Consider the following 27,969-nt stretch of genomic DNA (forward strand, 5'->3'; position numbering starts at 1 on the left):
CTACACGGCGGCACACTCCAAAAGACCGTAATCTTAATATTCACTGCCGTAAGAACCTCAGGTCTCAAAAGAAATTCCTATAAGTCATATAAAGGAAAAAAAGGTAAATTTTTCCCTGTGCTTAACTAATTAAGCACTACGCCATTAAGGCGTATGGGGGAGTGGATGTATAGATCCATGTTTTCTTGACCTAGGAACTAGTTGGAGGTGAGTGGTCAGCTTCACGCTCCGGCGGCTTTACCCTGGGGAAAGAGCCACCGGTACCCATTAGATAGGAGGCTGGTTGGACCACAGAGCCGGTCTGGACGACTTGGAGAAGAGAAAATTCTTGATCCTACCGGGAATCGAACTCCGACCCCTCGGTCGTCCAGGCCGCAGCAAGTCGCTATACCGACTGCGCTCTCCCGGCTCATATTAAGTCATGCATCAAGTTTTATTGCGATAACTCGTTCTGGTGAAGTTTTGTTTCTGTTTAAGTACGTCGAGGGTACTTGTGGGCTGATGTGCACGAAAATTGAACTCATGCGACAATTTTCGGTGTAGGTTTCCATTTTTTTTTTCGATGACTCTTCCAACCCATTCAGGGCCCTGGCCTCTTATTCAGTTCCGTAATCATTTTTCACAGACGGTAGAACTCCTTGGACGAGTGATCAGCCCGTCGCAAAGCCGCTACCTAAACACAGGACAACACAAACACAGAATAAACGCACACACTCACCAAACATCCATGCCCTGAGTGGGATTCGAACCCACCATCCCTGCGTCCGAGCGAGCGAAGACAGTTCATGCCTTAGACCGCGCGGCTACTGTGGCCCGCTAAGTTTCTAATATCAGTCATCATCAAAATCAATTCGGTAGTTTCGGAGACGAAACATGCCGAAACAGACACAACATCCCCATTAAGAGTTCATAATCGTGTATGAAACTTATAAAAATGCTAATGTGGACTCATCTAACCTAATCTGTTCTTCATCACCTACAATGGACAAGTTTCGTGTGACAGGTGAAAGTCAACATCAACCTCTAGATTTTAAACGAGATTCGTTCAAAGAGATACAAAGCAATTTCAACACTAATTACACTAATGGTATTGTCAGAACCGCTGTATTTGTTAAAAATGGAGCAACATGCAGACATGAAACGTGACAATATCTTAACATTTAAGACCTCTTACAATATGAATTTCGGATGTGGATGAGCTGGATGTAGCACAAAACGATATAATGGCACCACAGACTCTTAAAGAAAAGGAGTGGCGGGTGGCCCATTTCATCCCTAAGCTTTCGACATCACAGCACCGCTAGGTTTCCAATTTGTCACACTCTTTTACACAAAGCGAGTTTCCGCGTACAATTCCTCTGCAATGGAAGTTATCTATTTTCCTTAGTACGTATGTCCAACTTCACATTGGGCTCTTTCATGAAACATCAAACGTATGTGCCTACGATATTTGCATGAACTCCGCAGTTTGTATACATTGCAGCTGTTTTGTTAAACGTACGCATTTTTCGGAGAAACAAATTCTATCTCCGTGGTTTCAAGTACTCCCCATCAGGCATAAAGAAATAATCAGGGTGGTTCTGGGGTACGAAACGGTTTTAGGCTGTAAATGATGCATTTCAGCATTAAGTTCGCGGAGGGAAGAAATGTGCAAATATTCATAACCACACGGTACCTTTGGAATTAATTTATTATGATATTATCACGCAGGTTTTCGGCAATTTATAGTTTCACATCATATGGTAGAATACATAGATTTTTGTCTCGTATTATCACAAAACAACAATAAACAAAGAACTGTAAAATTGTCTTCGCTGAGGTATCACGATGCAGTTGCCGGCTTCATAATATGATCTTCGAACATGGCGAAACCTAAGACATCTGGTAACCACGCGACAATGAAATGTTTATTTCTACCGAAATGTGTAACAATACGGTACTACAATGTTATGTTGCAGAGCTACTCACCAAGGGCAATGAGAAGCAGAAGAGTGGGTAAGCACCAAAGCGCTGATATATTCATGTTGAACTATTTTCAGGCTGCGAGTTGGGTCTTCATATGCACTGCACCAAATTTTACCAACAAATTTTACACCGCTGTAAAAACACAAACAATATTCACTTCTATCGACACTATCAAAAGGAAAGCACTTTAAGTCAAGAAAACATATGGGATGGCTATAGCACAGTTTTCTACACACCTGTATATTTTGCAACAAGAAACACCATATGACAGAGGGACAAAAACAACACCTTCGCTCCCTGCGCCTTCCACCACTATAATGAGCACGGAGCCTGCTAAACGCGCAGGCTTGCTGACCAGACTACGTACGACGCGAGTTTATTGCTGAACATGCTGGCCAACCCAACAGAATTTGATACTATTAGTAAGTAACCTAACTCTATGGAGCTGGGTCCTTCTTGCGAAGCCGCCAGTTGCACAGATACTCGAGAATTTCAAAACATTTTATGGAAGCCGCAGGTTCAATACCGTGTTCGTAAGAGCTCTCCACTGGTCCCTATCCTGACCCATATCAATCCAGTACATACCACTCCATCTTATCTAAGATCCATATTAATATTATCCACCCACCAACGTCTTGGTCTTCCTAGTCGTCTCTTTCCTTCTGGCTTTCCCACCAGTATCCTATACGTATTTCTCTTCGCACCCGTTCGTCCTGTATGCCCTGCCCATCTCATCCTCCTTAACTTGACCATTTTAAATATACTTGGCGAAGAATACAATCATGAAGCTCCTCATTATGCAGTTTCCTCCAACCTCCTGTAACGTCATCCCTCCTCGGATCGAATATTCTCCTCAGCACCCTGTTCTCAGACACCCTCAGTCTATGTTTCTCCCTTAATGTCAAATATGAAGTTTCACACCCATACGAAACCACAGGCAAAATTATAGCTCAGTATAGTCTAATTTTTACGCCTTTAGACAGCAGACCAGAAGACTAGAGATTCTGTGCTGAATGGTGCAAGCAATACACAAATTCAGTCTCCTCTTAATGTTCTCCTGAATTCAATTTTGATTTGTTACTGCCGTTCCCAAATATTTTAATTGTGCCACATTTTCAAATGCTCTGTTATCTCTCTTCATGCTACTATTTTACCCTGCATTCTGGTGACGAGACAGCAACATATACCCAGATTTATCTGCGTTTACGTCTAGACCAATCTTATTACTTGCATCAGTTTAGAGGTTCTGGACTTTTTACTTTATGGTAAATTTATGATCTCCCAGAAGACTTACATCATCAGCATAGACCAGCAGCAGTAGCATTTCATTCCAATGAAACCTGGTTCTTCCTGGTCGTTCCTAATGGCATATTCTAAAGAAAAGTTGAAAAGCAATGGAGAAAATAACACGATATAATATACGTGTAGTTCAACAAACGTCACTGGTTCGCCGTCTTACTTGCAACGCGTCCTTCTAAAACGTATTTAAATTTTCCTTACATACACACAATGTGAACACGGTAATGAACCTTCGGGTTCCATAAAATGCTGGGAAGTTCTTGAGTAGCTGCAGAATTGGCGGCTCCTCCAGAAGGGCTCAGCTCCATTAGTAAGTAAGTAAGTAAGTACACATAATGCGTCTTTTAAAACTTATTTAAAAGCTTTTGTGGTTTGTACTACATGTTTCGACCGACACCGGTCATCATTAGGTGTTTAAAAATTGTTTGTAGAAACTGTTATGCTTCCTTTCTGTGATTCTAATATTCTATGTGTAGTCCCATCTTTGGGCTCGTGTATTTTATGGTACTGGGTGTCGCTTCCTCTTGTGGGTGTCTAGACAACGAGTGTTATACACAACAGGAAGAGACACCCAATACCATAAAATACACGAGCCCAAAGATGGGACTACACATAGAATATTAGAATCACAGAAAGGAAGCATAACAGTTTCTACAAACAATTTTTAAACACCTAATGATGACCGGTGTCGGTCGAAACATGTAGTGCAATGCATAGAAGATTTTAAATTAGGTCTAAAAGAGTCACTGTGTGTATGTAAGAGATTCTTAAATAAGTTTTAGAAGGAAGCTTTGCATGCAAGTCGGCGAACCAATGACGTTTGTTGAATAATAAGCGATGTGCAAGAGGATGCTACAATATAATATTACTATATAGTATAGGCTTGAAGGGGGCGCATACCATTTCAAGTTATCACGTTAGCTAAATAGGAATGTTAATTAAAGTAACTCAATATCTTACGTGCTAGCAGAGCGTAGATCCCCATTGCCTCTCGGTTTGGCCAGTAGCTTTTAGAAAGTCACACTCGGCCATCGCACTAAACTGACATTTGCCAATAGAGACCAACAGAAAACGACAGGAGGGTTTGAACCCTTAAGTTCATTAGATGCGTGATGACATAGGAGCGTGGAAGGGAACACCAAGCCGACAGCTTGTACGTGGAAATTATCCAGGGGCCAAAAACTGCTGACTACCGGGCGCTATAAACATAAGTTATTATTTCATGTTAGGGTGGCTGGCCTTACGTCCCAGTTAACTTTTGACGGGATCCCGTTCGGTGAGTTAAGAAATGAAGAAATGTCCCGGATTTCAACTTCAGATTGTCCCTGTACTTGTTCCCTGAGGGCGCCATCTGTTCCAAAGCAGTTGAGTATCTAAACAGCGTTTCTGGTTACATTTTCATCAGCTACAACAGAAACAAACGAAACACGTGACTGGAGATGTATTACTTGTTAGTTTATACCATGTGATCCAAACTGGGGTCCGATGGCTCGAGACTTTCAGCGCGAGTGTGTTAATTTATGACGTGTTTCCTGTAGAAAAGAAGTGAGCTAGGATAACTTAGTCAGTATGACGACAGACTTACGGCATGGACGGACAGGGTTCGAATCCCGACAGAGGCGAGAGATTTTTATCTTGTCCACAGCGTCAAGAACGGCTCTGGGGCCAACCCGGTTTCCTATCCAACGGATACCAGGGGCCCTTTCTCCGGGGTTAAAGCGGCCGGAGCCTGAAGCTGACCACTAACTTCCATCTAGTGCCGAGATCAATAATGGTTGAGCGATACCACCACTCCCACATACGCCTTCATGGCGAGATGTTTAGTTAATTAAGCATAGGGACAACATTACCTTTACCCTTTACTTCAAGAAAGAATTATGAACAATAAGTTGTCGAAACGTAAATCCACTTTCAGTGAAAATCTAAGCAGAGCATATACAGTGGAAAGAGCGTTTTTACGAATGAAGTACTGCGAACTTCGAAGAAAACTGTTTAGACCTTCACGCCAAGTTTTACAAACCCAAGTCGGTACTGGAGAAAAAACGTTAGAGCACGATCAGTGGCGTCCGGCTAGGCAAAAAGAACAAGTACAACCGGATGACGAGGACGAAAGCGACTGTAAAGTGACCTTTTCTTGTTCTTATTTCAGGGAATGTAAGACATGTAAATATGCTCCTCCATTTCGCCTCTCACCTCCTCACTTTTTAACTTGTATACAGCATTTTCTTTCGAAATATAAGGTCACTCTAATATTGGGTGACAAGCTTTGTGAACTGCTGTACACTAGGGCCGATGAATTTTATTTTTGGATTACTTGCAAGTTGCATAATTTGGAATACTGATTTTAGGAAAGTAATTTTAGGATTTTCATAGCTGCGTGAGAAGAATTCAAAAACAGCTTCGTTTTCGGGGACAATATCATTCACTTGAAGATAAAGGGAAACAAAGAATATCATTGTCGAGGAGGCCAGTTGTAGGACCATGGGGGTATGTATTAACTCCTAGCCAACAATCAGCCAGGAAGTATACAGATCCGCTGAAGTTTCCGTAAAAAGCGTTTTTGTTTGTGTGCGTGTGTGTGTTGGAATCATAATACAACAACAATGCATTGATTACGGAATGAATGAGGAGAGAAGAGTTACTGCAAAAAATGTCGTTCGTCAAAATTCATTTTTGAATGCATGGGAATGCCAAGGGGAGGCAGCCCATGATGTGACTGGCTTAACTAGGATTTTTAATCTAATGTTGTTTTCTCATGTGTTGAGTATTTTCAGGCCCATGTGTCCAACTGTGCCTGTACTGCATATCACATGGGCCCCCGGTTCTATTCAGATATTTCGATTTCCAAGTTTGAAGAGGGGGAACGGGAGAATTGCGATGCTGGCTGCATTTTACCGTGGTGGGGGATAAACGATTTTATATGTAAGAATTCAGTTCACATCTCATAGAGAGCATACTTAGTCTCGCCAAGGCCGTGCCATAGCTCAAGCGGTTAGTCGCTGGCTTCCCACCGCGGCGGCCCGGGTTCGATCCCGGGTCTGGTCAAGTGGTATTTGTTGTGGACAAAGTGGCGCTGGGCAGGTCTTCTCCGAGTACTTCGGTTTCCCCTACCAATCTTCATTCCACCAATTGCTCCACAATCACCCTCCCCTATCATCTGGGGCTGGTACAATTGGCCAGAAGTGGCCGCAGTACAAGGGACTTAGTCCCACCCCACTAGCAATAAAAAAAATAGTCTTGCCTGCGAAAACTAACGTGTAAATGCTGTTTTCTGTGTATTGCACACTGGCCTCTAAAAATGAAATTATCATTTAGCTTTAATCCTCGTTTCTCATTCTCACGGTTTCAATTTCCGTAACCATGGTGGTCCCCGTGGTTCCAACCGGTCCCCACATGTTATGATTCGAACTTTCAAATATTGAGCATAGATGGCAGATTTATCGCTTTGACTTGAATGTGATACGTCAGACTTCGTCGAGTTAAGAATATTTTATTTCATGTTTTGTTGTATGGAAACGTGAAAAGATACCATACGTGGAGCTTTGTTAAGTTCAAAACACTGAATTCAATTGCTGCAGTTGTATGGAATGATGAAATGATACGGTTGACGCAATGAAATGTACATAACCTAAAATCTATTTTTGTGATTAACTGTGCAGGCCTAGGTAAGGAATAATTTTATTCCTAATCAGTTTAATACGTTACAGTGATTGCTATCTTATCTGAAGTAGTTCACTACACTGTATTATGAGAGAGTATGTGTACGTAGTTGACACAAACGAGAATGCGGCTGATCAGCATTTGGGAGATACCCGGTTCAAATCTCTATTATTCTGCATGCATATCCGCGGTCCCTCGTGTAAAATGCAGATCTATTTTTTAGAGATTTTTAGCGATTCCACCCCAATGCATGAAGATTTTCATTTTAGTGTGCATATCCACTGGGCTCCAAGGAAACCTTAAATGAGGATTTCTCCATAGACTTTTTATTCACTACTTGAATAAACACATCATGCAGAAGCGATGTTTGCATACTTATTTCACCTCCAAGACTCGTCGACTTTAATGGTTCAATATATATATTACTTTCCATGAAGCTGAAATAAAATAAATTTTGTAGAAAAAAGGTGATACATAGAAAAATTGTGCAAAACATTTATTTCAAACATTCTTTATGTAATATATATTACAAGAAAATACAAGGAAACATAATGTTATATCTGTACAGTTAATCCACTGTTCATTACCTTATCAACAACAGATTTGTGTCTGCATTCTTAGACCTGACAACTCTCAATAGTGTGTGCAGTCAACTTGGACGAGTCCAGTAAAAGAGATAAGGATGGTGGGATGTGTATGGGTTATAACAGGTCCTTACTTAGAGTGCATCACTCTCCCTCCCCCCCTACCTACAGTGCAGCTGCAACCACTGCCCTGCTACTATGTGCCACATCTCACATACAACCCAAGAGCCCAGGTTTATCAACACGAACAGTCTCTGCAATAAATGAATATTAAGGCCAACACAGGAGGCAAAACTGCAGAGCACACATTTTGACAATATGTATATGTCATTTGGTTTTCTGGGATATGATGCCCTGTAGTCTGTTGAAAATCATCTGACGTTTCAGAGCCTCCATCTTAAGGATGAAGAGTGAGCCAGGCAAGAAACAAACAAAGTTTGCTTTGTGCTTTCCAGTGGTTTCTTGCCTGGCTTATTCTTTGGCCCCAGACAGACACATTATCCTCTGAAACATCAGCTGATTTTCAGTAGACTGCATAGCATTACATCTCAGAAGGTACAACTCTTCATTGCTGTGAAAACCTCAGAAACATTGTAAATATGAGGCTCATGGTCTGTTGAGATGCAACACCATGGAGTAATTTGCTGTTCTGTCTTCAGAGTAGAAGAGTAGACTGGCGACAGCGTTTTACTTCATGTAGCTGCAAGGGCTCATCAAAACAATAGCTGTGACTACACTGTTGCTTATGTATATTCTCAAAACATTACTTTAAAATTTACATGTTTTTCAAAGTTATGGTACCTCATGAATTTCAGGACCATGCATTAAGTGACATTAGTGTTACCCCCACTCCAGGAATTAGCATTATTGATGACAGGAAACAAGAAAGTACAATAGTTGAGTGACCTCTAGTGTCATGATGTTCATATCAATAAAAGAAACGGTGTACCATATGTTTATTTTTGCTTCATAAGGCAAGCAAGTTAGTACATAGAGATTAAAAAATCATTCAACCCAGCACTTCTGAGCTTACGGAAGTGGTCAGTCAACCTCAAAGCTGTATTCCTATGTGGGACAAGGAAACTGGGATATTTACACAATCCCTCCTTGAACATGTGCATGTGACAGAGATTCAAAATAACACTCACTTATGAACACACACTGCGCAGGTTGTACAGAAAACAATACTGGCAGATTGCCTGGCTCAAAATATCACCAAGGCCTGTGTGTCACCAGGTGTGACCACTAATTCCAGCTGTTGCATGCGTTATTGTATTCCATCACCTTGTTGAAGATTACTAATTGCTTAATTAACTAATTAATCACTCTGTAAATTACAAATGATTTTTAAAGTTTCTTGGGGTGGATTGAGACTGAGTCTACTTGGTATGTCGGCCACTAACTGGCAGGGGAAACTGAACTACTCGGAGAAAACCTGCCCCAGTGCCACTTTGCACACCACAAATCCCACATGACCTGACATGGGCTGCCAGTGACTAACCGCCTCAGCTATGGCAAGGTCCTATGCAAATGGTTTAGTACAAATTACTGTCTGCACCTTAAAGCATGGAAGACAAACTGCGACAGATGCACGGTGAGGATGGTTTAGAAGACGCTGGCTTGAAGTTTGACCACGACTCGATTGCAGATGTAACCCCCAACGAAGCGAATAAAATGATGCAGGAGACTAGTGCTACAAACCACATCACTGAACATGAAGAGGAGGCCTTGTTCACGTATGAGGTATGTCCACTGAATTTCTCATATTTTTGTTTGTAAGTTACTTAAATGACCCAACTGAGATTTAAACTGACCACCTGCTGAATACAACTCCCGTGTTAGCAGTAGACCAACCTGTTCGGTGCAGCTGCATTTAATATGCGTGAAACTTGTCACGTGTCACTCAGTGTGAGGTCTAGCAATTGGTATGCCTGACATAAAGAGTTCATGAGATATGAGGTTCTCATCATGGTGAATATAGGGCCGCACCATAGCTTAAGCAGTTAGTCGCTGACTTCCCACCGCGGCGGCCTGGGTTCGATCCCGGGTCTGGTCAAGTGGGATTTGTGGTCGACAAAGTGATGCTGGGGCAGGTTTTCTCAGAGTACTTCGGTTTCCCCTGCCAATCTTCATTCCACCAAATACTTCATTCATCATAATCACTCAGGGCAGGTACGATATGCCGATCACTGGCTGCCGTGCCGAGTGGACCCAGCTGGACTCCTCCCCCCACTAAGCAAATTAAAAATGGTGAATATAGAAGTTATGGTCTTCTGAAATGTGATGCTGTGCCAGTAGTTTGGTAGATAAGTAGGTATCATTGTTTTGGAGAAACCTACACCCTCCATCTTCTGGCTAGAAAAGCGACTTCCTTCTACTCTGAAGATGGAGGCATATTCTGGCACCTGCACAGAGGGAATGAAGGAGAAAGTCCCCAGTGTGGACACTAAGTCCTGAAGTAGGATGTCTCTGAAACGCAAGTAAGACAGGTTACCATTCTATCAGTGCGCCCAAAAAGTTTTCTCATAGGAATTACATGTAAGATTTGATCCTTATTCATACACTTTTGGCAAAAGTGTAATATAACTTACATTTGGGTATATTTAACTTAAATTTTCAAACAATGTGTAGAAGTGTTCATGTCTTTGTAAGATTTGAGGAGTTCACGGCGGTTACTATGAAGAAAGCAGTCTTCTGGGATTTGGCACCGTGTATATGTGGTGTTAACCGACGTTTCGGAGGAACGTATCGCCTCCATCTTCAGGGTCTGCAGTCTGCTTTTACCGGTTCTCACAGTCTCTTCGCTTGCAGATTTCTTATATTTTTTCTTCTACCCTGAAGATGGAGGCGATACGTTCCTCCGAAACGTCGGTTAACACCACATATACACGGTGCCAAATCCCAGAAGACTGCTTTCTTCATAGTAACCGCCGTGAACTCCTCAAATCTTACAAAGACATGAACACTTCTACACATTGTTTGAAAATTTAAGTTAAATATACCCAAATGTAAGTTATATTACACTTTTGCCAAAAGTGTATGAATAAGGATCAAATCTTACATGTAATTCCTATGAGAAAACTTTTTGGGCGCACTGATAGAATGGTAACCTGTCTTACTTGCGTTTCAGAGACATCCTACTTCAGGACTTAGTGTCCACACTGGGGACTTTCTCCTTCATTCCCTCTGTGCAGGTGCCAGAATATGCCTCCATCTTCAGAGTAGAAGGAAGTCGCTTTTCTAGCCAGAAGATGGAGGGTGTAGGTTTCTCCAAAACAATGATACCTACTTATCTACCAAACTACTGGCACAGCATCACATTTCAGAAGACCATAACTTCTATATTCANAACTCGGATAGCATAGTCAGTGTAGTAACTGGCAATGGGCTGGATGACCGAGGAGTCAGGGTTTGAAAATTTTCTCTTCTCCACGTTGTCTAGACCAGCTCTGGGGCCTACCCAGCCTCCTGTCCAGTGGGTCCCAGGGGCAAAGCGGCAGGGGCGTGAAGCTGACCATTCACCTCTAACTACTGCCAAGGACAAGAAAATGTGGATCTATACATCCACTCCCCCATATGCTTAATTAGTTAAGCATAGGGACAACTTTACCTTTGGTTTGAATCTTGGCTGGGACACTGGCAGTCCTGACCATGGGTTTTCATGATTTTCCTCAGTATTTCCAGGCAGATGCTCAGATAGTACATTGATTTTGCCATAGCCCATTCCTTCTAGATGCTTCCCAGTTCATCAATCATGCTACAATCAAATGCTATAGTCTCTATACTAAAAAAATTATTAAATAAGACTTCTTAAATGCAATAAGGGGCAGCGAGTTCAAGCTTCTTCTCCCCCTGCTGGGATGCAATAAAAAGTACAGCTTTCCGACATCATAGTGTTCTGAAAGAAAACATTCATGTCTGCAGGACAAGTGGTTTGCGTATCTGCATTTTAGCTAGTCAGCATTTCAAAAAGACTGTGACTAGTTCAGGCCAAGGCATCAGAAATAAGGAGGTTAGTGAATCTGAAGGAAAGTGAAAGTGACTGTGGCCTAATTTGAGGCCATGTCTACAATCTGACTGGAGGAACTGAGGAAACTCATGAAAGATCTGTCAGGATAGCTGAGATTCAAAACCAGAACCTCTAGACTATGAAACAAGGGCATTACCTGCTTGACTGTGACATTTGGTCAAATGTGTTACAAAATCTCATCCAATTTTTCCAACATTCTGCTCAAAATGAAATCACTCAGCTAGTATAGTGGATGGTATGATAAAATAAGCTCAGGGTCATTATCCCAGAAGTACCATTGATGGTTTAATTTATTTAAATAAATTAAAAATATTATTTACTAGTGTTTGGTTTAAGTCAATTATAGTTTCTTACATATGCCATGTCCTTTCCTTCATAAAAAAAAAAACTCTGTGGCCTGCAGTCCACAAGCGAACTATACCAACAGAGGAACCACTTTGTTGGCGAAGTCAGAGCCAACTTTTGTGGACAGAGGGTGTTACGTGGTCAGCACAATGAATCCCCATGCCTGTTAATCACGGTTTTCTAGACCAGAGCCACTATTTCCGTGAAATAGCTCCTCAATTATCCTCACGAGGCTGAGTGAACCCTGTTCCAGACCCATTACTATTCAGAAAATCTTGTAGCGCCGGAAATCGAACCTGGGACCTCTGGATCTGTAGACAGAACCTCTGACCACTAGACCACAGAGGCGGTCCCCTTTCCTTCATATGTTATGATTTAACATGTATATATCATCTATGGGTATGTAACTTCTGCAGTGGATACAGCAGTGTGAAATTTCTTGAATATAGGAAATCCTCAGACAGACATGCATCGGTTATGTGCAGGTTTGTGGCGTTCAGCAGACTGCCAGCCAATCGTACGGGTCGCTTAATAGCTGATAAGGGCGTTGTGTTTGCAGAGAGTCTTATCCCAGCCGTCTTCTTCAGAGAAATGAAGCTCAAGTTGCCTGCAGGAGTACCAACCCAACCTCTTCAATCACTACAGCAAGTGTCTGCATACCTTCACAAAATTCATCGTCTAGCATTCTGCACAGGAACTGGTTTACATGACCCAATTAGAAGCATGAAGTGTCGTATTTATGTCGATATGCCAAGTTCTGTTAGACGCTGCACTGCATGCAGTACCCAGCGACAAGCTGTTTTATTTGCTGCTCAACAGAAGGCGACGTGAGGCTTATCAAATGGAACTGAAAGAAATAGCAGACCAGATTATAAAGTGATCTCTTGTTGAATCTTTATTTGTACATATAATATGACTGCTTGTCCTTGTATCATTCAGTATTGTACGTGATTGTCAGAGGGCTTCCTGCATGCTGTTGAGCCACCTGCATCCAACTCTTCTGCCTCAGTGGCTGAATGATCTGCAGGAAGTTCTCAGCATAATGAGTAGCATAAGCCAGAAAACTGTACTGCTGTGTTTCAGCATAACTACTTAAAACCTTGTTCATTAAGTGTGGGATGTACATTATTCAGGTTTACTTTGTATAGTACGCCTGTACACTTAAACTTGGTTGGTTTTCTGTGATGTCTATACGTTAGCAATTCTCAACTGTTCATTAACCTTTAAGAGTCGGCATTTAAACCCCCCACGACTGCGCTGCTGCCGGAGTTAATTTGACGTTGCCCTTTTAATATTGTAGACTTTCAGAAAAAACTACATATTTTCCGTTCTATGCAGCTTAGAATTACGAACTAAAAACCGCCTGAAAGAGAATGAAATTTCCTACAATATACCTAAGGCAATTTTTACAAATAAAAATTAACTGTGATTGTTATGTCATGAAATTCAAAATATACTCTCTTTTATATGTGTAATGAAATTCCAAAAGACTTACCCATAATTTTTTCTTCAAATTTGAGACGTCGTTATATCCAAAATACATTGACACTATACACCAAAATGTTTGGTCAGACTGTACACGAGTTTCAACTCGTTGCGTCGTGTAAGTTTACGCTACTATAGATACTGCGTGCGGGAGCGCGGAGAGGCAGAGTTTGCTTCAGCGCGATGTGAAGGTCACACAGACCTCACTTCTCATACGCTGGTAGACAATCTGGTTCAGTCTCTCGCTTAGCGAACAAACAGGAAGTTATTGTTTCTATCTGGCTGGCCGGACAGTGTTGTCAATGTTCAGTTCCAGATGACTCAATGAAAAATCTTGGCTTCCCCAGAGAAACAGTCCGCCACTGACTCACAAGCTGATAATTCAGACACTCACTAAACACGTCACACTTCCTTGAGAGCTACAGAAGCAGTGATCTGCCCGCACAGAGGAATGTTGGGTCAGCTGTTCTGTGAAGAAGCTTCCACTCTGTTTGGCTGACCAAGTCACAAACAGTCTTACCTACATGTAAACGAAATCGAACCCAGTGCCATGATGAAGGGTTTTATTGTTCAGAGCCAACAATTGGACCTCTGACTTGAACTTGCGTGTGTTTGTTTTGGTTTCAAACTCAACGTCTAACCGGCAGCACTTCTAAAGTGAGCACGTGTCTTGCGTCCAGTATACTGGACTTTCGGCATCTTCGAGGTCACAGGTACCGTCCGGTATACCGGACTTTCGGTCGTTAAAGGTTAAAGGTCCTATTTTTTTATGTTTGTTTCTGTGACCATCTTCCTGGTTTTACAATTATATTACCTATTATGAATATCTTGCCAGAAGATTTTGTTCCACTTTGCTCCCTCGAACAGTCACCAGGAAACATGGCGTGCCTCCATATACCACGTAACTGCAACAAAAACAAGTCACTATGTATCTCTTAATTTTAAACAAAAAACTGTATAGAGTGAAACCTCTTTGGGGGCCAGTGGATTTTAACATTAAATTGGAGGAAATTTAATATTGATATTGACTTGGGATCACTGAAACTGATCGTTAAACAAGGAAGAAAATCTTAAGATGGTGATGAGGGTTCTATTGTAAGATCTTAAAACTTTCACTGTGAAATCATGTGATGTATTTTCCCTGGGCTATAATTGAATGTCTTTATAACATAAAATTTCATACTCAGGGTCAAGATAAATGGAACTGAAGGTTAAGTTCAGAATATTTTACCTGTCCATCACCTTACTTTAAACACAAAAGCTTAAATTACAGTGGAACCAACATCTAATATTCTTCAGTTTAAGGTTTCCTTCATTTAGTTTTCGATTTCAGTGATCCCACGTCAGTAACCTCTGCCTTACATGTCCACAATCTATGATTTCCCTGATTACTCTTCAAATATACTGCTCCTAAAAGAAACCTTAAATAGGATTTCACTGAAAAAAAAAATAAATAAATAAACTGAAGTATCCTGCTGCTTTACATAAATGTGAAACTTGTTCAAGCACTACCACATTTATATTGTGATCTTCAAGATTATGACACCCTATGTTCTGGTTGGTGGGTACCAATGTTTTGGAGAAACACCCTGCCTCCATCTCCCTCCGGCACCTTCGTACTCACAACATAAGACTACATGGTGCCATAACCCAAAGACCAGGATACAAACTTTCACTGCTGTGATAACCTCAAATCTCTTACATATATGTATCTTCATAAGCACAGACTGAACATTTTTCATAAATCTTGGAAGTAAAGCTATCCCTGTAATAGGCTGTGGAGGCCCATAGGGTTGTGAGACGTCGAGGCTCCCACATTTTCTAGACAATTGGCTCATAGATGGCGGTGAGGCTCTCAGCCTTATGCGCCAGCTGCCCTTTACCCCCAGGAAGATTCCTGGTACTCATTTCTGTTAGAGGCTGAGTTGACTCCAGGGCCATAGTGCGGCTGGAAGGATTAGTGCAATTGAAAAATCCAGTGACCACATTGGGAATTGAACCCGCAACCTTCTGGCTTGTAGCATGGTGCCTCAACCAACAATGCTTCTGCATGCCACTCATAAATCTGGTAGCCACACAAATACTGTGGTCACCAAAGAAAGGTTGCTCAACATTTTCCGACACGCTGCTGTAGCTTTTGCCTCTGCTCAGCGTGCAAGCGTCATGTATTCCTGTCATCGCACTGCCTCTCCTAAACTCTCCCAGGGCAACTTTGCTTCTCCCTGTACAACCATATATTTTGAACTGTATAAGGCTAACTTACGTTTCTCTAGCTAGGACTTCGCCTAGTGTGCCACTAGCGGTAACTTGATGCAGCGTATGACGACCTCTGCATTCGTAGTATATGTTCAGCTCAGAAGGAATATACGAGGAATCTTTATCCCAGTCAGGGGTTGACTCAAACATGGCAGTGAGATGTTGTGAGAACCTAGCAACAGAATCAAACACAGCATTGAGATACTGTGAGAACCAGGATAAAAAATCAGACCTTCACACTCGACAGCCAAGAATGACATACACTGTGCTCACAAAAATGAGCTTTAGTGAGTTAAAATGTGTGAAACTTTGGAGAAAATCTGAAGTTTTAAAACACTGCATCTCTTACATTTACACAAGAAGGTAACATTTCATATTTCCCTTGTTTTCTGGGCCCAAGAGACTTCAAAATTTGATTAGTCAGAGATGTTGATGCTATTTTTGCCATTAAACTGAATAGAATTCTGAAAGTCACAGGTAGAAGCCCTAGTGAGGCAGCCTCTCCACCGAACTGCTCGGAAATGGGTTCAAAACCTGGTAAAAGGGAATACTGTTGAATGGTTCCAATAAGACAGATGCAAATAATGAACAACACTGACAAGTTCTATCTTCGAACCTCAGACTGGACTTCAGTGCAGACAGTTTCGTAGAGAAAGCAGATGAAAACTGAAGTTCCATTGCGAAGCATTTCCAATTAAAATACTGTATTGTAATGTTGTAAATATACCATTAAACAGTGGTGTTCAAATTTACTAGCCCAGGCAGCTACAGTATTTCAGCATTTATGGGTATGCAAAGTAAACTTACTGTAAAAGCTGTGCAAAAGGCTAAGGAAAACTGCAAAACTCACGTGTCATCCTCACAGAATTCTTGAACCAAGTCAGAGACTTCGTACTCTGGATATAGGAACATGACAGGCCACACCAGACTGCCTTTTCCATCCAGGTGTACATGCCCCTGTGCCACCACCGGACTGCTGGGTTCTAATGCCGCCATGGATAGTTCTGTCAACAACAGTTGATATGAAAACTGTACAATGGAGCATGACAGTTTCAGCCACTGTCCAATGATATACTGTGAAAACTCAAAGTTCGTTAACTAACAAGCTAGACAACAAAGTGGATAATTTTCAGTCCAGTGTGACACAGAAGTTTACAACACTTCAGTCTTTATTCACCTTACATGTTTCGATTCAAAAGAATCATCCTCAGAGGCGCGCCACTATGATCAGGAAACACTGTCACATAAGATGTTTTAACCATATGCACTTAAGCTATGAATAATGCTCACTATATAAATTTTTGTTATTATCACGGTTGGTTTTGGTGTTTGACTTAATCATTCACGATGAATTCTTGAAGTGTAGATTTACGTATGATGCTTTTTCTTTTTAAGCGTATTTGCTGGGTATTCTGATTGGGATTTCCCACTGCACTCGATATGATGTTCACTTTTCCATACAGTAGCTTCCCTATGTATTTAAAATTGTATTAAAATTTCTTTTGTGTATAAAAAATTAGTTATTATGTTAAAATATCGTGAGCCAACGTTGGGTCATGTTGGCTTCCTCCTGATGGTGAAAGATGTCGTTTATTTCTCTTGATTATATGTTCTGTAAATATATTATTATATTAATTTTTTATTTTATTCTATCTTATATAGTTATATATAATGCTTTTAGGTTTATTAGAGTGTCTGGTTAGGCCTTACCTTATTGTTAGTCGTGTAGTTTATGTGTGTGCTGTGTCATTTGTACTGTTTTGAAGAGTGCTGTGTCACATATTATATTCTTCCTGTGTTTATGACGTTGAAGAGGGTGTGTTCAAGTGATGTATAATAAGGTCAAACATGTTGTTTTGATTGTTTATTTCCCTTATTTGTTTCTGTGAGAGAATTAACAACTGTCTTGATGCTCAAACACCATCTGATATATGTGGGCAGTGTTCCTTTCACACATCTACTCCACTTCTCAAATTCTGTTGATGTTATATAGAACCCAAAACCATTAAACAGGTAGACACACAATATATGTAGCAGCACAGATTTGGGATGTAAGTTTTCATGATGTCAGCATCTCGTGAGCACCCATTGCGTCAGCTAAGCAGAATGGCTGATACTCTGGTACAGGTTTTTTTTTTTTGTGCTGGAATTAGCGAAAACAAACTCTCTTACTGTTGTACAGCAGCATTTTAGAACATGATATGGTAAACCTCCACCTACAAGGCAGTCTATGTATGACTGGAGCAAGAAATTTCAGAACACTGGTTGTTTATGCAAAGGGAGAAGTTCTAGGAGACCACCTGTATCAGCGAAACAAGTGGCTCGTGTTTGTGAGATACATGCCCAGCCCTAAGAAGTCAACAACACATGCAAGTTTAGAATTACAGATTCCACAGCAGAGTGTGCAGAAAATTTTGCAGAAACATTTCAAAATGTTTCCGTTTAAGCTACAGTTAGTGCACAGTAATGATGACAAAATTGTACATAATTCTTTCTGCATGGACATGCAGCAGTGGAGTGAAGATGATGAAGCTTTCTTCAACTGGCTAACTTTCAGTGATGAGTCGACCTTCCACAGTAGTGGAAAAGTCAATGCATACAACATGCATACATGGGGAACCGAAAACCTGAGAGAAATGGTCCAGTATGTGCAGGATTCACCAAAAGTTAATGTGTTTTGTATTGTATGTCATACAAAGGTGTATGGGCCATTCTTTTTTCGAGAACACAGTGACCGGAAGAATTTACCTCGACATGTTTAGTGAGTGGCTGCTGCCTCTACTACAAGAAGACAGTGCTGACTTCATTTTCATCCAAGATGGGCCTTTCTGGCACATGGGGATTCAAAATTACCTGGATCAAAATCTGCCTCTGTGTTGCATTAGCTGCTCAACAGACCAGAACATGGCACTGACACGTTGGCCACCAAGATGTCCGGATCCAACGCCGTGTGGGGATATATCAAAGACAGAGTTTTTGTTCCTCCACTTCCTGTGAGTGTAAGCGATCTAAAGAAACGCATCACAACAGCTGTTGCGAGTGCTGATGAGGACATGCTCTGGTGTGTTTGGAACGAATTGGATTATTGTATTAATATCTGTCATGTGACAAAAGGCTCACACATAGAACATCTGTAACTTAGTCATACATACTTACAGATATATGCTTAAAAACCATGTCAGTCTTTTGGCTATATCAATAATAATTTGGTTTGTATGAAAAGTTTTTATAGTAACCCAGTGTAACATTTCCTCTGTGAAATAATATACACATCTGTGGTTACAGCCTGAAAAAGACCAGAAGGTCAAGAGGTCTTCCTTCTATTTAACCCACACAAATTCCTTACCTGTCCCTTCTATATGAATCCCTCTCTCCTTTATGGCTCTCAGCAATGCCTGTTCCTTCTCTTTTTCCTTTCTTTCTGATACATTTTGCTTCCGGATGTTTCTCTCTTCCATTTTCTGATTCAAAGCATAAGAACAGATATACTATATATTAATTTTAAATTCTGCAAACAATTCATGAAGATGAAACGACTGCTATGGTTAATATCACAGGAAGATATGGCACGCCATAATACAGTAAATACCTAAAAGATACAGAATTGCCACAGTTATCAGTATCTATTCTCAGGGCTTGCTGGGTTTAATAAAAGTGACTACAGTGACTAGGCTAAGGGCTGAACACATCAGGGGTTTTGGGATTCAATTTCTTCTCTTTTTTCACTGCATCCAGAGTAGGTCTGTAGTCCACCTGTTCTCCTGTCCAATGGGAGAACCAGGGCTCCTTCATCAGGAATAAAGCAGCTGCAATGTGAAACTCATATTCACCTTCACCTAAAACTGAGGTTAAGAATGCAGGTAATTAAGCACAGGGTCAACTTTTACAATTACCTACTTTACAGGGTCATTACAATCTGTGATGTGTAGTAATTCATACAGGGTGACAGATACTGAGGGCCATCTTCCCTGTATGATATTATTCTGTGCTAACAATGACTACGGAACAAGCCTGAATATAACGTGGCGTAGAGTACGAACACAAGATTAAAACAAAACATTCTGGATTCATCAGTACTGCAACTAGAATACAGGCCGGATGACTGACCAATCTGGGTTCAATTCCCTGGAGGGGCACAGATTTTTCTCTTCTCCACTGCATCTGCCTCTGAGGTCTACCTAGCCTCCTGTCCAGTGACTACCAGGGGCTCTTTCCCCAGGCATAAAGTGACAAGTGTATGAAGCTGACCACACACCTCCCTCTACAGTTGAGTTTAAGACATTACACCATGCTAACAAGGACTAAGTAACTAATGATGCAATGTGTAAGTAAGTTTAAAGAGACCTTGCAGCACTAAACTCACCTTTCCTGCAACAGCTCTGGCTCGAAGTTCCAGACTAACTTTGTCAGTAGGGGAACCAAGAAGCATTTTGTCACACAGAGCGATGCATTCATCGTATCTCTGCAGAAACATGCAACACTGAGCAGCGCGGACCTGTGCCTTGGGGTAACATGACCGAATTTTCAGCGCTGCTCGACAATCGAACAGACATGACCTGAAAGAACAAAGTCTTGTACATACCCTCTGATGCACCTTCAACAGAACTTGACCATGCTTTCTGGAATTCAACAAATGTGAAAAATCCTGCAGATGACATGGAATGTCATTGATAGAAGGTTTGCGAGTGGAAATTTATCTTCTGCCAAGACCAATGCATCTAATGAGATTCCAAACTTTTACTGCCTTCGATGATTCCAATGAAAGATAAGCAATTAAACTGTGTTACTCTGTTGTATAAACATTTCTCTTACATGTAATTTACTACGAATAGGCCAAAAGAAAACCCTATATGGTGGGATCATGTGATACATATTTCTGATACCATTTGTATTCAGAATTGTCTGAAAGATGATATACCATACAGTGAATCACTTAATTAGTAAGTTAGGATTATGTATGGTTTTCTGGCATATGAATCTGTGCTCTTTAGTAGATGTGTACTAGTGTTTGAGACATATACTGTCTCAAACTTTAAAAGCAGCAGAGAGAAGGGGGGTGGGGTGATATGTAGTATGGGTGAGGGAGGCTGGGACCAGGGGTATGTACAAGGCATTAGGAACCAATGCCCTGCAAAGGATTATTTTCTTAAGTGGGGGGAAAAAAAACATTTACACAGAAGAAAGGAAGGGAATGAGGCAAAATACAGAAGTTTATCTGCTTCTCTGTCACCTGTAGTTTTTCAAGAAGAAATGTGCAGCTGCTCGGTTGTTATACAATTCTGATTCAAGCACGGAATCTCCGCATCGCTGCTTCAATCCTTCTGTATAGCTCATTATTGCAAGGCGATATTTTTTTATCTTGAAATTATAGTTACCATCTTCTTTATATGTAGCTGCCAATTCTGAAATGAATTTTAAGTTTCTAACTTACTATAATGGATGAGGTTTTTATGACAGTAAGCATTAAGATTATATACTTTTAGGATGTGATGCCATGTAGATATCCAATTATGTACACTTCCAACTCTTCCACCTGAACAGCTGAATGGTTTGTGGAAAGTTCTCTGACAACCACGCACTTGATGCTATGGCAATCCTTGTATTGAACTTCCATCTTATACTCTAGCAACCAACTGGTGGCAATTTTTATTTCAATCAGAGTATTATAAGTACCACCTGCTATAAATTCAAAACCTCCACCCATAAAATGTATTTATGTTCTTCATATGACTCTCTGTATAAACAACAACTATTTCTCAAAACATGCTCATTTAGTTTTGTGATGGAAATGCAGTGAGGTAGCAAAGGAATATACATTATTTACATGAACTTCAGGCTTCAAAACTGATCAAAATGGCACTGTTACTAAAAGAAACTAAAGACTGTGTCTGCAAACACATAATGCTGCAGCATATTAGAAACAGTACCTTGTGGTGTGTTATCAGTTTCACTGTACTTGAGCTGCTGCAGGCCCTCCATGAGTGGCGACAGTGGCTCTCCTGCTTCTGGTGTTTTGGTCATGAAGAATGGATGCTTTTCCATTTCCTGTATTGTATACACAATCTAATATATATAAACATATAAGCGTTATTTTTCCTTAATTTCCTCTTTCCTACCACAAACCCAATAGAGCATACTCAAAAATGTTATGAAATCTACTCTGTACTCCTGTCAATATGTATGGTAGTTACACCTATTAAAGGTATGCACGGGTACTGCAATAGGTTTCTGGGTGTGGTTCAAATCGGCGTTCCAAATATTTATTTTTTAATTATAAAAGTACTCTTTCCTTTCTTCTGTAAACTAAGGGCCTAACATCGGTGGCTCTGAAGAACACTACTGTCTGAGGTGTGAAGCCATGTGGTCTGGTATAAGTTTACAGCCGTTGTGTGTTAGTGAACTTACCATAATACATGGGGTCAGATTCTTGAAAATACCACGAACTATAACCTATGGTTTAGAAATATTACATAAATAACTGAAGAAAAGGATACTGTGTTATTTCCCAACTTTGGTTTGTGAAATCTAACCTCTTGCCATCGGTCCTCTGGCCATTCATCAGTGGACGATCGTTTTTCTAACCCTCCAATAAATTCATCCAACTCCTGGTCTAATTTCTCTGCTAACCTTCTCCGTTTTTCGTCTGACATACACATCTCCCCTTTACTGATGGCGTTAGTAGCTTTTGAATCCATTCCTATATTCACAACATTTACGCCATAACACAGTTGTCTACATAATTCCACATGAACGGCTCACTATCCATGATCACAACCACGGATCGACACGCATCTTTTCACGGATTTCGTACAACGTTTGTCACCATAGACAACATGCACTGTCAAAGCGGTCAAAGCCCACAGACCTGTTCATGTAATGTAATTCTCACATATTTAACCTTATCAATTTCATGAGTTTAAGTGTGCATATATATTTTATGCATGCACAGATTATTTATTGACAATAAATATGAACAGATCAATCAGGCCATTCCTTCAATCACAACATTTAAAGGTGTTACTATACCGCGAGGAAGCTCCATAGCTCAACCAGTTAGTCGCTGGCTTCCCACCGCGACGGTCCGGGTTCGATCCTGTGTCTCATCAAGTGGGATTTGTGGTGCACAAAGTTTCACTGGGGCAGGTTTTCTCCGAGTACTTCGGTTTCCTCTGCCAATCTTCATTCCACCAATTTCTCCACAATAGGCCAGAAGTGATCACAGTACAAAGGACTTAGTCCCACCTCACTAGCAATAAAAAAAATATTATACTGCGAAAGCTATTCCTGATATTGGCCACCGTATGGTCGCAAATGAACAAGATTCAAAATCCTCTAACTTTGACACCCCTAGACTATTACCCAACAGCTGATCACTATTTGTGTAGTTATCCGTGGTTGATCGGTCCCAAGTCCCAAGTAGCCGCAAGTAGCATAGTAGGCGATAGTAGGCAAAGTGCAGAAGGGCAGAGTAGGTTTATGTAAGAGTTGGGACTTAGGTGACATTGAATACCAGCATAAAGATGGTATATTGTTTGAGACTTTAACCATAATTTTAATTAAGCTTCGTTTCTTAATAATGTCAGTGTAAGACAATGTATGTGTTGTAATGTAATTACATATTAGCGTGTAACAGCATTTTCCACATCATTTGGAATGACCTCTGCTGTGACCTTATGTACTTGCAGGATTTAAAACATGAAACAATACACCAGTATGAATTTACTGAATTATTTATTTAATTACAGAGTTCTCCAATCCGTGTTGTAGTGACTGGTGCAGCAGGCCAAATCGCCTATTCCTTGCTGTATCAAATAGCTAAAGGTGATGTCTTTGGAGCAGATCAGCCAATTATTCTTCATTTATTGGATATACCACCAATGATGGAAGTACTGGGTGGCGTAGTGATGGAAATAATCGACTTAGCATTGCCACTGGTTACAGAAATTGTCCCTACAGCTGATCCTGCAGTAGCTTTTAAAGAAGTTGAAGCTGCTTTTCTTGTGGGTGCAATGCCTCGCAAACAGGGGATGGAAAGAAAGGATCTTTTGTCTGCAAATGTTAAAATTTTTAAAGTTCAGGTATATAATATGTAGGTTTGTTTCTACCCATAGCCTTGTCACTATACTAAGCTACCTTACATTTTCTTTAAATGTAATATATCGTATTTGTATTGCAGGGAGAAGCACTTGACAAATATGCCAAAAAGACAGTAAAGGTGTTAGTGGTTGGTAACCCTGCAAACACCAATGCACTGGTTTGCTCAAAGTATGCACCATCAATCCCTCGTGAGAACTTCACGGCCATGACACGTCTTGATCAGAACCGTGGGCGTGCTCAGATAGCAGAACGTCTAAAAGTCAATGTAGGACAAGTTGCAAATGTGATAATCTGGGGCAACCACTCAGCTACTCAAGTGCCAGATGCTAACAGTGCAACTGTTGATTTGGGGTCTGGGCCTCTGCCGGTGTCAGAAGCCCTCAAGAATGACGAATGGCTAAAAGGAGAATTTATTACAGTTAGTAGATATTAGTTTGTATGCAGCATAACAGCATTGATGTTCAGAATCTTGGTAATCCCAAGTATATTATACTGTCATGAGAACCCATTAGGATTTACTCATGATTTTCCTCAGTCTCAGAGCCTCAAACTAGTCATCTCTTCCTATTTTATCATTCACAAGACTTCATATACTTTAAAAATAAAGTATGTCTGTAACAGGGAAAGGGTTAAATAGTATTTATTTATGCTTTGTTTAACAACACTGTCAGTGTCTTTTACTGTATATTGTTTACCGAATTGAAAATGCGAAGGGAAATGGGCATGGCATAGTTAGAGATACTGTTTCGACATTTGCATAGCAGAACTGAGGATAGCAACAAAAATATTGGTTAAGATGGTGATTATCCTGGCAGAGATGTGAACCATGCACCACCAAAGTAGAAATTAGGAGAGTTACTACTTGATTGGAAAAGTGTTAAAAATATTTTAACAATATTTCAAGCATCTAGACCTGCAAAGCAGAAAAATGAGGGTTGATTTTATCACTGAGGTGACAATGAAGATTATTGTCTTATGGAATGTGACACCGTGTAGTCTGGTAGGTATTGACCAGTGACTCTTCTACCATGAAGACAAAGTGAGGCTAAGGAAAGAGTTAAAACATTACAGTAATTTAATATGAAAATTCAGATACTGATTGTAAGGTATGTGGTTTGGGACTGGTACCTTACAGACCGTCCAGAAGCGAGGTGCTGCTGTGATTGCAGCACGAAAGATGTCGTCAGCAGTGTCTGCTGCAAAGGCTGCAGGAGACCACATGCATGACATTTGGCACGGAACTCTTCCCGGGCAGTTCGTGTCCATGGGGGTCATTTCAGACGGATCATACGGTGCACCTCAAGACGTCATATTCTCTTTCCCAGTTACCATTGAAAATAAGGAATGGAAGATAGTTCAGGTAAGTCACATTTGCCGTATACAGTCCTTCCCCCCACTCCAGATACATGTTTGCTGGTGCTTTTATACTTGGGTCTTTTTGAAACGTGTCACAACCCCCTGGGTCTCTGAGGCCTGTTATAGGGATAGCTTTACATTTTACCTTTAGTGGTAGTATGTGTGGATCACTTGCTGAAAATATGCCTTAGCTTATACACACCATTGTCTGTCATATCTGTTGATCCCAGCTACTTTCTAGGAAGAAACTGCATTACACTAATTGTAACTCGTTAACTAATCCATCTAAATGGTTTAAAATTTAAGGCCTGGAGTGTAGAGCTGTACCCTGGGAACATTAGTGCTACTTAGTTCTGCAATGGAATTTTGCAGCCAAGAACCCCAAAAGAATGTGTGTTGGGATAGCTCAGTCAGTCTAGGGACTGGGGTCTCATTCCTGGCAGGGAAAATATATTTTTTTCTTCACAACATCCAGACCAACTCTGGGGCCCACCAAGCCTCCTATCCAGTGGGTATTGGGGGCTCTTTCCTCAGCGGTAAAGCGGCCAGGGCATGAAGCTGACTCACCTCCATGTAGTGCCAAGGTTAGGAATAGCAGAGTTATATCTCCACTCTCCTTCACGACATACTTAATTGATTCATTAAGCACAGGGACAATTTTACTTTTACCCACAGAATAAAGCAGTGATAAACTGCAAAACCACTGCATTTCAAGTTCTGGTACTGTGGATGTTCAGCGCCATACAAAGGAGGAAAAAGACGAGAGCTTCTAAAATTTTAAGTTTTAAAAGTAAGAGGCCCTGTGAAAAATATTTTTAACCTATCAGTGTCTAGAAAGACATTACAATAAAAGTTTATAATACCCTGGATTTACTAACACTTTCATATTGAAGTGAATGCTGGGCAAATTATTTATGAACATGAAAATACACATGAAGAGACTGTAAAATAAGTGGAAACATATTAACAGAATTAGTGAAGATTGATGATAAATTTGAAGACGTTTTATGTAGAAATGTATGAAATGCCATTTCCTTAATCATTAAAGCAAAAGTTCCCACTGTGTCAGTTATATAGTTTTACACTCTACTGAAATAATGAGGGGGCACGCGGTAGCATATTTGGTTAAGGCACTATGCTACAAATTGGAAGGTGGCGGGTCGAATTCAGATGAGGTGGATTTCTTCAATTTACCTAATCCTTCCAGGAGCACTATGGCCCTGGGGTCGACTCAGCCTCTAACAGAAATGAGTACCGGAATATTCTTGGGGGTAAAGGGCGGCTGGTGCGTAAGGCTAACAACTTTATCACCATCTATGAGCTCATTTTCTAGAAAATGTGGGAACCTCAACATCTCACAACCCTGTGGGCCTCCATGGCCTGAGCATACCTTTACTTTTTTTTTTTTACTGAAATAATGAAATTGCTTGCTTATTATGCTGGTTTAGTATACGGCTTGTTTTGTGTTCAGGGCTTGCAGATAGCAGACTATCACAAACCTCTACTTGAAGCCACAGGTAAAGAACTTCTAGAAGAGAAAGCCGAGGCTCTAGAAGTGTGTGAACACTGACGGGCAGCGCCCCCAACCATGGTAACATCACGACGACGCTGCAACATGTAGTACGTTGTGTCTAGCCACAGTATGCTCATATGACGGGATATTATACAGCAAGCATTTCAACTGACATCATGGTTGGAGGGCATAAGCACATGTTGAGGAAAAGAACATATCATTTTATGTATGTACTACCTCACAGAGATAAGATATTTAATTCCAAATATGTTGTTAAATTGTAATCAATCATATATTGTTATTTTCATGGTTTTGGTATTTATTTTAAAACAAGTCACGGATTAAATTGTTACTCATTGGTATAATGTAATTTGAGATGTCTGTACAAGAATGGAATGGTTTGAAAGCAGTTTAGATAATTTGAAAGTAGGATATGATTCTCTCTCTCTGTCTACATCCAAGTTTCTGCTGTGCATATTAATAGGAGGCCTGCAACTGAATTTTCGTTTCGTATTTACTGTATGCGGAGCCAGGATAACTGTTGGAATAGTGACAAAGGTTATGTGGACTCGATGACTGGAACTAGGATTTGATTCCTGGCAACAGTAGGAGACTTTGTCTTCACAGCATCCAGATTGGCTCTGGAGCCGACCCAGCCTCTTATATATTGAGTATTGGGTGACCCCTCATATGTCCTGATGGCATGGCACTTTTTAAGCACAGGGACGACTTTACCTAATTACTGTACAGACATTTCGATGATATTTGGTGGGAGAACAAATTACTGGTCCTTTATTCTTCCTGAGTACTGCAACAGGTGGTTATTACTCCAAACTGTGCTGTCATGTGAAAGGGATTGGGTTGAACTGGTGACAGAAAAGGCTCTTTGTTATTTGCTACTGTTATATACCAATATATATGTATATAGTATTAAATGTGTGTTGCTGCATTTCTAGCTTTTACAGCTTTATCATTCACATTCGAACTAATTTTTGTTTGTGAATGGTTAAGAAGCCATTAGTATATGCTGTATAGCATTAATCAGGGATAACTCAAACATTCAAGATATTTATTTGTGCTGCTACGCTCGGGATATTGACTTAATTTTGCTCACTTATTAGATGATACTTTAAAAATGTATTATATTTGGGAATAAAGGATATTTTAAGTGATTGACAGTACTATTGATATTCCTGCACACTCCTCTACCATACAGACTGGCACAAGTAATGTGTCTGATTCCAATTTAGAAACTAACCAGTGCCTGATTGGCTATCATCTGTTTTTTTTTCTTCATAATTTCCTTTAGCCCCTCCAGTAAATATGATACCTCAAAACAGGCCATGTTATATAGGGTGTCCAGATGAAAGGTATCCAAA

At 40.6% G+C, this 27,969-nt stretch overlaps 3 protein-coding genes across 6 annotated transcripts in view; 1 reads left to right on the forward strand and 2 right to left on the reverse strand.

Annotated features, from left to right (window-relative positions):
* LOC111874991 (Down syndrome cell adhesion molecule-like protein Dscam2) overlaps positions 1–2,273 on the reverse strand; it is a 203,409-nt gene extending 201,136 nt beyond the window's left edge. The window contains 2 exon segments of the mRNA XM_033755675.1: positions 1,969–2,097; positions 2,202–2,273. Of these exon segments, the coding sequence (XP_033611566.1) occupies positions 1,969–2,023 (55 nt within the window). The 5' untranslated portion in view covers positions 2,024–2,097; positions 2,202–2,273.
* Positions 2,274–12,442: 10,169 nt separating this feature from the next.
* On the reverse strand, positions 12,443–22,387 carry LOC111874994 (tetratricopeptide repeat protein 4). 4 transcript variants are annotated; one of them, XR_002844644.2, is made up of 9 exons: positions 22,155–22,387; positions 21,552–21,669; positions 20,855–21,026; positions 19,988–20,180; positions 18,971–19,085; positions 16,475–16,628; positions 15,632–15,796; positions 13,379–14,273; positions 12,443–12,730 (listed from the first exon to the last, which is right to left on the reverse strand). XR_002844644.2 is itself a non-coding variant. In XM_023870982.2 (9 exons), exons 1-8 carry the CDS (start codon positions 22,317–22,319, stop codon positions 14,186–14,188), a joined length of 1,170 nt encoding a protein of 389 aa, XP_023726750.1. In that variant the 5' UTR covers positions 22,320–22,387; the 3' UTR covers positions 12,443–12,730; positions 14,183–14,185. The 4 variants fall into 4 exon arrangements, 3 of the variants coding, with proteins under 3 accessions (XP_023726750.1, XP_033611567.1, XP_023726752.1); XM_023870982.2 differs by having other exon boundaries at positions 14,183–14,273; XM_033755676.1 differs by having other exon boundaries at positions 12,443–14,273.
* Positions 22,388–23,037: 650 nt separating this feature from the next.
* On the forward strand, positions 23,038–27,763 carry LOC111874998 (malate dehydrogenase, cytoplasmic). Its single transcript, XM_023870993.1, has 5 exons — positions 23,038–23,147; positions 23,370–23,702; positions 23,801–24,139; positions 24,857–25,081; positions 26,549–27,763. Exons 1-5 carry the CDS (start codon positions 23,145–23,147, stop codon positions 26,645–26,647), a joined length of 999 nt encoding a protein of 332 aa, XP_023726761.1. The 5' UTR covers positions 23,038–23,144; the 3' UTR covers positions 26,648–27,763.
* The last annotated feature ends 206 nt before the right edge of the window (positions 27,764–27,969 follow it).

The sequence above is a fragment of the Cryptotermes secundus genome, unplaced genomic scaffold (genome assembly GCF_002891405.2).
Source record: "Cryptotermes secundus unplaced genomic scaffold, Csec_1.0 scaffold868, whole genome shotgun sequence".
Lineage (NCBI taxonomy): Eukaryota > Metazoa > Arthropoda > Insecta > Blattodea > Kalotermitidae > Cryptotermes > Cryptotermes secundus.